The 13,180-nt window shown below is 37.7% G+C and overlaps 1 protein-coding gene across 5 annotated transcripts in view; it reads left to right on the top strand.

Annotated features, from left to right (window-relative positions):
* ARFIP1 (ARF interacting protein 1) overlaps positions 1-13,180 on the top strand; it is a 124,959-nt gene that overhangs the window by 43,678 nt on the left and 68,101 nt on the right. For all 5 annotated transcript variants that reach the window (XM_017871116.1, XM_017871114.1, XM_017871112.1 and 2 more), the window contains one exon: positions 4,913-5,014. In XM_017871116.1, coding sequence (XP_017726605.1) covers positions 4,922-5,014 — 93 coding nt within the window. In that variant the 5' untranslated portion in view covers positions 4,913-4,921. The remainder of the gene's footprint in view (positions 1-4,912; positions 5,015-13,180) is intronic.

The following is a 13,180-nucleotide window of genomic DNA, read 5'->3' as shown; positions in this document are numbered from 1 at the left end:
GAATCAACTCGGTAACTCAATTCCTTTTACAATTGGTGTGTGTGTGTGTATATATGTGTATGTATATATATGTGTGTGTGTATATATATGTATATATATGTGGGTGTGTATATATGTGGGTGTGTATATATATGTGTGTGTATATATATACACACCACATATACATATACACACACACACACTTAACCAAGGAGGCAAAAAATCTTCACGAGAACTACAAAACACTGCTAAAGGAAATAGTAGATGACACAAACAAATGAAAATACATTCCATAAGAATCTGTATTCTGAAAATGACCATACTGCCCAAAGATTCGATGAAATTCCTATCAAAATATCAGCATCATTTTTCACAGAATTAGGAAAAAAATCCTAAAATTCATACAGAACCAAAAAAGAGCCCAAATAGCCAAAATCCTAAGCAAAAGGAATAAATCTAGAGGCATCACATTACCCCACTTCAAACTATACTATAAGGCTATGGTAAACCAAAACAGTGTGGTACTGGCATAAAAGTAGATACATAGAATAATAGAACAGAATAGAGAACCCAGAAATAAAGCCAAATACAACCAACTGATCTTTGACAACGCATGCAAAAACAGAGTAGGGAAAGGACACACTGTTCAATAAATGGTGCTGAGGAAATTGGATAACCACGTGTAGAAGAATGAGACTGGACCCTTGCCTGTCACCACATACAAAAATTAACTCAAGATGGATTAAAGACCTTAAGATCTGAAACCATAAACATTCCAGAAGAAAAGCTAGCAAAAATTCTTCTGGACATTGGCCTAGGCAAAGAATTTATGACCAAGACCCCAAAAGCAAATGCAACAAAAACAAAGATAAATAAATGCAACCTAACTAAACAAAGCTTCTGCACAGCAAAAGAAATAATCATCAGAATAAACAGACAACCTACAGAATGGGAGAAAATAATTTGCAAATTATGCATCAGACAAGGAACCAATATCCAGAATCTACAGGGAACAAGTAATTCCATTAAAAAGTGGGCAGATGACATGAACAGACATTTCTCAAAAGAAATACACAAATGGCCAACAAACATGAAAAAATGTTCAACATCACTAATCTTCAGGGAAATGCAAATTAAAACCACAGTGAGATACCGCCTTACCCGACCCAGAATGGCCATGATTAAAAAGTCAAAAGACAGTAGATGTTGACATGGATGTGGTAAAAAAAAGGAATGCTTATACATTGCTGTTGATAAAACAGTATGTAGAGATCTCAAAGAAGTAAAAGTTGGTCTACTATTTAACCCAGCATTCCCATTACTAGGTATCTACCCAAAGGAAAAGAAGTCATTATATCAAAACTGCACATAGGTGTATTACATCACAGTTCGCAGTTGGAAAGTTATGGAATCAACCTCAGTGCCCAACAACCAATGAGTAGATAAAGAAAATGGGGTCTATATATACCATGGAATACTACTTAACAAAAAATTAAATAATACCTTGCAGCGACTTGGATAGAACCGTAGGCCATTATTCCAAGTGAAGTAACTCAGGAATCAAAAACCAGATACCACATGTTCTCACTTACAAGTGGGGACTTAGCTGTGGGTGCACAAAGGCACACAGAGTGGCATAATGGACATTGGAGACTCAGAAGAGGGGGAGGGTGGTGGGGAGTGAGGGATAAAAAACTATAGGGTACAATGTACAGTACTCGGGTGATGGGTGCACTAAAACCTTAGACTTCCCTACTGCCTACTTTATCCATGTAACCAAAAACCACTTGTACCCCTAAAGCTATTGAAATAAAAAATTTTATTTAAAAAACTAGAATTACAGTATGATCTAGTAATACTACTTCTGGGTATATATCCAAAAGAATTGAAAGCAGGATCTTGCAGGATCATTCACACCCATGTTTGTAGCAGCACTGTTCACAATAGCTAAACGTTTGAAGCAACCCAAGGATCCATCACGGGATGAATGGATACATATATGTGGTATACACATACAAGAAAATATTACCCAACCTTAAAATGGAAGAAAATTTTGACACATGCTACCACATGGATAAACCTTGAAGACGTTATGTTACGTGAAATAGCCAGTCACGAAAAGATACTGTACAATTCTACTTACCTAGAGTAGTCAAATTCATAGAAACAAGTAGAGTAGTGGTTGCCAGATGCTGTGGGGAGGTGGAAAATGGAGGGCAATTTAATGGGTTATAGTGTTTCAATTTTACAAGATGAAAAAGTTTTGGAGATTGATTGCATAACAATGTGAATATACTTAACAGTACTGAACTATACACATAGGTTAAGATGGTAATTTTTATGTTATGTGTTTTTTACAATAATTTTAAAAAAGAATCTAGGAACAATTCTTTCATAAGGTCATAATTTAGAAGCAGTAGCAGATTTAGACAGCATTATTATTATTATTTTTAATGAATCAACTTTATTTTCAAGAGCAGTTTTCACAGCAAAATTGAGGAGAAAGCACAGGGAGTTCGCCTGTACTGCCTGTTTCCACACATACACAACTGTCGACATCCCTCGCTAGAGTGGTACATTTGTTACAATTGATGACCTTACATTGACACATCATCACCCCAAGTTTGTACTTTGCCTTAGGGTTCACTCTTGGTGTTGTACACTATGGATTTTGACAAATGTATAATGACATGTATCCGCCACTGTAGTATACAGAAAAGTTTCTCTGCCCTAAAAACCCTCTGTGTTCAGCCTGTTCTTCCTTCCTCACTAATTCCTAGCACCCTCTCATCTTTTTATTGCCTCTATAGCTTTTCAGAACGTCATATAGTTGAAATTATACAGTATGTAGCCTTTTCAAATTGGTTTTTTTGTTTGTTTGAGACAGCGTTTTGCTCTGTTGCCCAGGCTGGAGTACAGTGTTGTGATCTTGGCTCACAGCAGCCTCTACTCCTGGGCTCAAATGATCCTCCCACCCCAGCCTCCCAAGTAAGTAGTTGAGACTACAGGGATGCACCAGCACACCCAGCTAATTTTCGTGTTGTTTATAGAGATGGCGTTTCACTGTGTTCCCCAGGATGGTCTCAAACTCCTGGGCTCAAGCGATCCGCTACCTCAGCCTCCCAAAGTGTTGGGATTACAGACATGAACCACTGCACTTGGCCTGGGTTCTTTCATTTAGTAATTTGCATGAATTTCCTCTATGTCTTTTTGTGACTTAATAGCTTATTTACTTTTAGCGCTAAATAATCTTCCATTTTTGTAGGTACCACATTTTATCTGTTCACTGAAGGGTCTCTTGATTGCTTCCAAGTTTTGGCAATTATAAATTGTTATAAGTAAATAAGGCTGCTGTAAACATCTGTGTGTAAATTTTTCTGTGGGTAAGTTTTCAGTTCATTTGGGCAAATACCAAAGAGCACAATTGGTGAATCATATGTAAGAGTATGTTTAATTTTGCAAGAAACCGTCACACTGTGTTTCATAGTGGCTGTACCATTTTGCATTCCTTCTAGCAGTGAGTGAGAGTTCCTGTTGCTTCACATCCTTGTCAGCATTTGGTGTTGTCAGAGTTATGGAATTTGGCCATTCTAATAGGTTTGTTATAGTATCTCGTTGTTTTAATTTGTAATTCCCTTATGACATATGATGTTGAACATCTTTTCATATGCTTACTAGCCATCTTTACATTGTCTTTGATGAAACATCTATTTGATAAAACATCAGATCTTTTGCCCATTTTTAGTTGGGTTGTTTTCTTAATGTTGAGTATTAAGAATTCTTTGTATATTTTAGATAACAGTCCTTTATCAGATGTGTTCTTTGCAAATACATTCCATCTATGGTTTGTCTTCTCATTCCTTCATATTGTTTTCTGTGGAGCAGAAATCTTAAATTTTAATGAAGTACAGCTTATCAGTTTTTTCCTTCATGGATTATGGCATCGGTGTTTTCTTTCATGGATTAAAGTCATCACCATACCCATGGTCATCTAGGTTTTCTCCTATGCTATCTTTACAAGCTTTATGGTTTTGCATTTTGCGCTTATGTCTGTGATCCATTTTGAGTTAATTTTTATGAAAAGTGTAAGGTCTTCGTCTGGATTCATTTTTTGCAGAAATGTCCAGATATTGCTAAATGTCTCCAGGAGAGGGGAGAAATTCCTCCTTGGTTGAGAATCACTGTTATAAATAGATCAGTTTAAATGATAGTAGAAAATTCCACTGAATTTCATTTATTTTTGCATGTGGATGTCCAGCACCAGTGTTCCAGCACCATTGTGGAAAATACAGTCTTTTCACCATTGCATTACCTTTCCACTTTGTCAGTGATAGTTGACTACATTAATGTGGGTCTGTTTCTGGGCTCCCTATTCCACTGACCTATTTGTTCTTTCACCAATACCACATTGTCTTGATTACTGTAGCTTTCCAGCTAGTCTTGAAGTCTGGTAATAGACACAGAATTATTCTGATAACACTTGTCAACTAAAGTTTGTGGATTTTTAAGCTAGTGATCTGTTACCAACCTAATTCTACTCTGCCCTGTGCTCTCCTTTATCTTCGCAGTCCTCCAGTTGGAAAAATAGAGCTGCCGTAGTTGAATTAACAACCAAGCTTGGCTTTCTGTAATTTTTTTTTTTCCCAATTATAAGTGGTGTTCTACCATAACACTATTTAAGAGGCAAGGATAATGCCTGTGGTACCTACAACAAATATGTAACTTGTTTTTAATTAAGAAGTTTAGGTTAAGTGAAGTTAAAGCAGCCAGATGGAATTTTAAAATTATATATGTATTCTGTTTATTATACAAGTATTTGGTAGGTTGCAATGATAAAAAATATTAAAACGGCGGCTTGTAAGTACTATAAACATGAATACAGTCTTTATGATTTAGTATTAGTTATGCGCTTTTTTTTTTTCTTTTGTTTTAGGAGTCTACCATGGCTCAAGAATCTCCCAAAAATTCAGCAGCAGAAATTCCAGTGACTAGTAATGGAGAAGTTGATGACTCTCGTGAACATGGCTTTAATAGGGTAAGAATACTTTTCTTTCTCTTAATGCAGAGAATCATGATAAGCCTTTAAATGTTGAGATGAAAGTAATAGACAAAATATAATACAGGATTGTTTTCTTAGATTGGCTTCAGTCAGGAATCTAATGTTATTATATAGGGATGACAAGGAAGGCCATTTTAGTAGTTTGTCAAGATTAAGCTCCAGGCCAGTAAGTTATTAGGTTTTGGTTTATCTTCAGTAATTGATCAGCACAAGAGTATGTCTGATGATTTTGGTATCTAACTTTATAAGACTACTTAATTCTGTTTGTAAAAAAAGATTATCCTTTTAAAATTGGCACTAATATCTTTTCTATATGTGTGTCATTTAGTACATGATTTCTAAATAGCCACTTCTGAAATTGCTGTTCATTTTCTAAAGTGCCATACTTGACTCAGTGGAAAATGGTATTCGGGGTTCATTTAATTTTGATCTGTCTCTCAGTTGAAATTTAATTTTAGTGCATTTTAATGGGAACACCATGGGTTTGAAGATAATCTGGGTTCAAATTTCAGCTATGCCACATTTCTAGCAGTATAACCTTGTGACAGTTATTTAATCTCTTCAGGTTTTTGTTTTCTAATCTCTGTAATGAATATCTTATTTACTTTCATGAAGATATTAATATTAAATGAGATAAGTAATATGTCTAATATAGTCATAGAAATGATAGTGATGGTTACTTCTGGAGATACTTGCATTAAACATTCCTTTTTATGACATTTGATATAAGTGTACAACTTTAAAATAGAGTTTTCATATTTTGAAAAGTAGTGGTTGAAATGTACTTAAGTTATTGTGTAGTTTAAATAGTACTCTTTATTCTGTATGTTTAAGAATAAAATATTTTAGTTTAGCAGAAGGTGATAACTTAAATCAGGATTTCTCAGTCTTAGCACTGTTGACATTTTGGGCCAAATTATATTTTGTTGGGTCTATTGGCCTATGCATTGTAGGATGGTTAGCACATCTCTGGCCTCTTCCTACTATTTAATAGATGCCAGTAGTACCCTGCAGTTGTGACAAGCAAAAATGTCCAGATATTGCTAAATGTCTCCAGGAGAGGGGAGAAATTCCTCCTTGGTTGAGAATCACTGTTATAAATAGATCAGTTTAAATGATAGTAGAAAATTCCACTGAATTTCATTTATTTTTGCATTAACGATCTTTTGAAAGGACATAGTATGTCTTCAAGCTTGAGGTTTATTTTAATGGCAAGTGCTTTAACTTGGTTTCTGAGCACTTGTAGTCCAACATGGTGTGACTCATAGAACCAAGAGACTTAAATTCTGAGCACACAAAAGAAATTTTCAATTCAGATTTTAGTCTTTCCAAGACATACCTGCATAATAAGAAACTTAAGTTAGCATCATTAGACTATACCAATTACTTTTTAAACTTTTATTAATTCAAGCTAATGATTTCTTCATCTTATTTTGGTAACAACTCTTTTGCAAACTTACTATGCAAGTATTTACTGTCTGCTCTGTACCAGGTACTGGGAATATACAGTGAACAAAAATATCTGTCATCAGGTAGTTGATATTTTAAAAGGCAATCTGATGAAAGCTAAGGACCTTTATCCAAGAAGAATGCAATAATACATAGAAAGTGTTGCATTCATGGTTAGGGAAGTCACTTGCCATGTTAAGCCTGTTTTTCTTCTTCCTGTTCTTCTTTATTGAGGTATAGCTTCTACACAGCAGAAAGCACAAATGTTAAGTGTACTACTCAAGAGAACTACCGCTCAGATAAAGATGTAGAACATTTCCAGGACCTCAGAAGGCTTCCTTATGCCCTGTAGGCAATACAACTCACCCCATCCTGGGATAAACACATTAACCTAACTCTATAATCATAAATTGCTTTTGGCTGTTCCTGAACTACCTATCAGTGGAATCATGCCTATCAGTGGAATCATACAGTGTGGACTCTTTTCTTTTTTTTTTTTTTTTGAGACGGAGTCTCACTCTGTCACCTAGGCAGGCGTGCAGTGGTGCAATCTTGGCTTACTGCAAGCTCTGCCTCCCTGGTTCACGCCATTCTTCTGCCTCAGCCTCCCAAGTAGCTGGGACTACAGGCACCCGCCACTATACCCGGCTAGTTTTTTTGTATTTTTAGTAGAGACAGGGTTTCACTGTGTTAGCCAGGATGGTCTCGATCTCCTGACCTCATGATCTGCCCGTCTCAGCCTCCCAAAGTGCTGGGATTATAAGGCTTGAGCCACCGCGCCCGGCCGGCAGTTTTTCATTTTTTTTTAATTTTTACTTTAAGTTCTGGGATACATATGCAGAACATGCAGGTTTGTTACATAGGTATACATGTGCCATAGTGGTTCACTTCACCTGTCAAACCATCATCTAGGTTTTAAGCCCTTCATGCATTAGGTATTTGTCCTAATGCTCCTCCCTTTGCCCCCCACCCCGAGTATTTCAGTGTTTTAAATTGTAGTATAGTTTTCCAGTGTGTTAATATACCACAGTTTGTATATCCATTCTTCAGCTGATGGTTTTCTAGATTGTTTCCAGTTTATGGCTATTCTGAATAAAACTGCTGTGACCATTCTTGTACAGATTTTTTGGTGTACTTGATTATTTGTTTCTGTTGGGTACGTACCCAAGAGTGAAATTGCCAAGTCACGAGTATATAAATGTTTGGCAAATGGTTGGACCAGTTAACAACATCAGCAATGAATGAGAGTTCTAGTTGTTCCACATCCTTACCAGCTCTTCATATTGTCATACATTTCAATTTTAGCCATTCTTATGGAGGCATAGTGGTATCCCATTGTGGTTATAAAATGCAGTTCCCTGATGACTATGATGTTGAGCATATTTTCATATTCTTATTCACTATTGGAGATTGTCTTTTATAAAGTACTTTTCCAAGACTTTTGCCCATTTCTCTACTGGGTGTGTGTCTTTTTTCTAATCTCTTTGTAGGAGTTCTTTGTATATTCTGGGTATATGTCACTTGTTTGGATGTATATATGCAAGTGTCTTCTTCCAGTCTATGTCTTGTTTTTGTACTCTATTAATGGCATCTTTTGATGAACAGAAGTTGTTAATTTTAATGAAGTCCGATTTCTCAATGTTTCCTTCTGTAGTAATTTTTATGTCCCATTTAAAAAATCTTTGCCTACTTCAGTATCTTGAAGACACTGTTTCTTCTAAAAGTTGTGTTGTTGTGTTTTTCACACTATGGTCGGTGATTCATCTTGAATTAGTTTTTGTGTATGATGTGAAGTAGAGACCAAGATTTTTCTTCCCCTCATGTAAATATTCAGTTGATCAGCACTGTTTATTGAAAGACTGTTCTTTCTATCCATATGCAAAAAAATTAAATTGGATCCTTATCTTACACCATACACAAAACTAACTCAAAATGGATTAAAGGCCTAACTGCAAGACCTGAAATTATAAAACTTCTCGAAGAAAACATAGGGGAAAAGCTCCATGACATTGGTCTTAGCAATGATTTTTTGATATGACATCAAAAGCACAGGCAACAAAAAAATAAACAAGTGGGACTACGTTAAACTAAAAACTTTCTGCACAGCAGAGGAAACAATCAACAAAATGAAAGGGCATCCTATGGAATGGGAGAAAATATTTGTAAACCATATATCTGATAAAGTGTTAATATCATCATAAAGTGATGCTGGATTTTGTCAAATGCTTTTTTGGCATCTATTGAGATGATTAACTTTTGTTTTTAATTCTATTTGTGTGGTTTATCACATTCATTGACTTGCATATGTTAAACCACCCCTGCATCCCTGGTATGAAACCCACTTGATCATGGTGGATTATCATTTTGACATGTTGTTGGATTTGATTAGCTAATATTTTGTTAAGGATTTTAGCATCAATGTTCATCAAGGACATCAGTCTGTAGTTTTCTTTTTTGATTATGTCCTTTCCTGGTTTTGGTATTAGGGTGATACTGGCTTCATAAAATGAATTAGGGAGGGTTCCTTCTTTCTCTCTCTTGTGGAATCGTGTCAAAAGGATTGGTACCAATTCTTTGTTGAATTTCTGGTTATAATTCTGCTGTGAATCTCTCTTGGTCCTGGACTTTTTTTGTTGGTAATTTTAAAATTACCATTTCAGTCTCGCTGCTTGTTATTGATCTGCTTGGAGTATCAAATATTTCTTGATTTAAGCTAGGAAGGTTGTATTTTTCCAGAAATTTATCCACCTCTTCTAGATTTTCTAGTTTATTTGTGTGAACGTGTTCATGGTAGCCTTGAATGATCTTTAGTATGTCAGTGGTGTCAGTTGTAATATCTCCTGTTTCGTTTCTTTGTGAGGTTATTTGGATTTTCTCTCTTCTTTTCTTGCTAATGGTCTGTCAATTTTATTTATCTTTCAAATAACCGCCCTTTTGTTTCATTTATCGTTTGTATTTTGTTTGTTTCAATTTCATTTAGTTCTGCTCTGATCTTGGTAATTTCCTTTCTTCTGCTGGGTTTGGGTTTGGTTTGTTCTTGTTTCTCTAGTTCCTTGAGGTGTGACCTTAGAATGTCAGTTTGTGTTCTTTCAGTTTTTTGGAGGTAGGCATTTAGCACCTCTTTGCACTTCTTAGCACCACCTTGCTGTTTCCCAGAGGTTTTGATAGGTTAATTTCTACCTTGTTTTTTCATTTTTGACCCAATGCTCATTCAGGAGCAGGTTATTAATTTCCATGTATTTGGTATCAAAGGTTCCTTTTGGAGTTGATTTCCGGTTTTATTCCACTGTGATCTGAGAGAGTGCTTGATATAATTTCAGTTTTCTTAAGTTTATTGAGGTTCATTTTATGCCTATCGTATGGTCTATCTTGGAGAAAGTTCCATGCGCCATTGAATAGGATGTGTATTCTGTGGTGGTTGGATGAAATGTTCTGTATGTATCTGTTAAGTCCATTTGTTCCAAGGTATAGTTTAAATCCATTGTTTCTTTGTTGACCTTCTGTCTTGACCTGTCTAGTGCTGTCAGTGGAGTATTGAAATCCCCCACTATTATTGTGTCGCTGTCTATCTCATTTCTTAGGTCTGTTAGTAATTGTTTTATAAATTTGCTGTCTGTCTCATTTCTTAGGTCTGTTAGTAATTGTTTTATAAATTTGGGAGCTCCAGTGTTAGGTGCATATTTGTGTAGGATTGTGATATTTTCCTGCTAGACAAGGCCTTTTACCATTATGTAATGTCCCTGTTTGTCTCTTTTAATTGCTGTTGCTTTAAACTTTGTTTTGTCTGATTTAAGAATGGCTACCCCTGCTTGCTTTTGGTGTCCATTTGCATGAAATGCCTTTTACCATGCCTTTTCTTTAAGTTTAGCTGAGTCCTTATGTGTTAGGTGAGTCTCATGAAGGCAGCAAATGGTTGGTTGGTAAGTTCTTATCCATTCTTTGGCTCTGTATCTTTTTTTTTTTTTTTGAGACCCGATCTCACTCTTGTTGCCCAGGCTGGAGTGCAATGGCACAATCTTGGCTCACTGCAGCCTCCACTTCCTGGGTTCAAGTGATTCTCCTGCCTCAGCCTCCCGAGTAGCTGGGATTACAAGATACCCGCCACCATGCCCAGCTATTTTTTGTATTTTTAGTAGAGATGGGCCACTCTATTTTGGCCAAGATGGTCTGGATCTCCTGACCTCGTGATCCACCCCCGTCGGCCTCCCAAAATGCTGGGATTACAGGCATGAGCCACCGTGCCTGGACAGTCCTGTATCTTTTAAGTGGAGCATTTAGACCATTTATATTCAATGTTAGTATTGAAATGTGAGGTACAGTTGCATTCATTGTGCTCTTTGTTGCCTGTGTACTTTTGTTGTTTTTGCTTTTTAATGTGTATTTTTGTTTTATAGGTCCTGTATGATTTATGCTTTAAAGAGGTTCTGTTTTAATGTGTTTCCAGGATTTGTTTCAAGATTTAGAGCCCCTTCCATCAGTTTTTGTGGTGGTGGCTTGGTAATGGCAGATTCTGTCAGCATTTGTTTGTCAGAAAATGACTGTATCTTTCCTTATATATGATACTTAGTTTCCCTGGGATACAAAATTCTTAGCTGATAATTGTTTTGTTTGAGGAGGCAAAAGATAGGGCCCCAGTTCCTTCTAGCTTGTAGGGTTTCTGCTGAGAAATCTGCTGTTGATCTGATAGGTTTTCCTTTATAGGTAATCTTGTGCTTCTGTCTCACAGCTCTTAAGATTCTTTCTACCCCTGGACCGGCCTGCTAGCCCATGCTCCAATGTTAATGACATCGAAGGCACCCCTCTCGAGGAAATCTCAACTGCACAACCCTTACCACACCCCAATTCAGCAGGAATCAGAGCAGTTGTCGGCCAGCCTCCCCAGCAGCACTTGGGTTTTCCTCTTGAGAAGGGGGACTGAGAGATAGGACTAGCTGGATTTCCTAGGCCAACTAAGAGTCCCTAAGCCTAGCTGGGAAGGTGACTGCATCCACCTTTAAACACCGGGCTTGCAACTTAGCTCACACCCGACCAATCAGATAGTAGCTCACTAAAATGCTAATTAGGCAAAAACAGGAGGTAAAGAAATAGCCAATCATCTATCGCCTGAGAGTACAGCAGGAGGGATAGTGATCCGGATATAAACCCAGGCATTCGAGCCAGCAGCGGCAACACCCTTTGGGTCCCTTCCCTTTGTATGGGAGCTGTTTTCACGCTATTAAATCTTGCAACTACAGAAAAAAAAGATTCTTTCTTTGTCTTAACTTTGGATAGCCCAATGACATTGTCCCTAGGATCTTTTTGCAATGAATTTTCCAGGTGTTGTTTGTGCTTCTTGTATTTGGATGTCTAGACCTCTAGCAAGGCTGGGGAAGTTTTCCTTAATTATTCCTCTGAATATGTTTTCCAAGCTTTTAGAATTCTCCTCTTCCTCAGGAGCACCAATTATTCTTAGGTTTGGTCATCTTACATAATCCCAGACTTCTTGAAGGCTTTGTTCATATTTTCTTATTCTTTTTTTTCTTTGTCTTTGTTGGATTGGGTTGATTCGAAGACCTTGTCTTTGAGCTCTGAATTTCTTTCTTCTGCTTGTTCAATTCTGTTGCTAAGAATTTCCAGAGCATTTTGGATTTCTAAAAGTGTGTCCATAAAAGTTTCCTGAATTTTTTATTGTTTTTCCTTTATACTATCTATTTCCTTGAATATTTCTCTCTTCACTTGTATCATTTTTTGAATTTCCTTGCATTGGGCTTTGCCTTTCTCTGGTCCCTCCTGGTTAGCTTAATAACTAACCTCCTGAATTCTTTTTCAGGTAAATCAAGGATTCTTGGTTTGGATCTGTTGCTGGTGAACTTGTATGATTTTTGTGGGGGGGTGTTGAAGAGCCTTGTTTTGTCATATTACCAGGGTTGGTTTCCTGGTTCCTTCTCATTTGGGTAGGTTCTGTCAGAGGGAAGGTCTAGGGTTGAAGGCTGTCGTTCAGATGTTTTTGTCCCACATGGTGTTCCCTTGATGTAGCATACTCCCCCTTTTCCTATGGATGTGGCTTCTTGTGAACCAAACTGCAGTGATTTTTGTCTCTCTTCTGGGTCTAGTCACCCAGAGAGTGTACCTGGCTCCAGGCTGGTACTGGGGGTTGTCTGCAGAGTCCTGTGATGTGAACCATCTATGGGTCTCTCAGCCATGGATACCAGCACCTGTTCCAGTGGAGGTGGCAGAGGGTGCAGTGGACTCCATGAGGGTCGTTAGCTTTGGTGGTTTTATGCTGTATTTTTGTACTAGTTGGTCTCCTGCCAGGAGGTAGTGCTTTCCAGAAAGCAACAGCTGTAGTAATGTAGAGAGGGACTGGTGGTGGGTACTGCCTTAGAACTCACAAGAGTATACGCGTTTGTCTTCAGCTACCAGGGTGGGTAGGGAGGTAGGGGCAGGGCTAGTTGTGTTTGAGCTCAGACTCGCTGTGGGTGGGTCTTGCTGCAGCTGCTGTGCGGGATGGGGATGAGATTCTCAGGTCACTGGAGTTGTGTACCTAGGAGGATTATGGTTGCCTCTGCTGAGTCATGCAGGTTGTCAGGGAAGTGGGGGAAAGCCGGCAGTCACAGGCCTCACGCAGCTCCCACGCAAACTGAAGGGCTGTTCTCACTCCCATCGTGCCACCCCCCTAACAACCTTGAGTCTTTTTCGAGGCAGAGAGCGTGG

The sequence above is a fragment of the Rhinopithecus bieti genome, unplaced genomic scaffold (assembly GCF_001698545.2).
Source record: "Rhinopithecus bieti isolate Rb0 unplaced genomic scaffold, ASM169854v2 scaffold_3878, whole genome shotgun sequence".
Lineage (NCBI taxonomy): Eukaryota > Metazoa > Chordata > Mammalia > Primates > Cercopithecidae > Rhinopithecus > Rhinopithecus bieti.
Note: the sequence above shows the minus strand (reverse complement) of the source record. Positions and strands in the feature narration are given on the sequence as shown.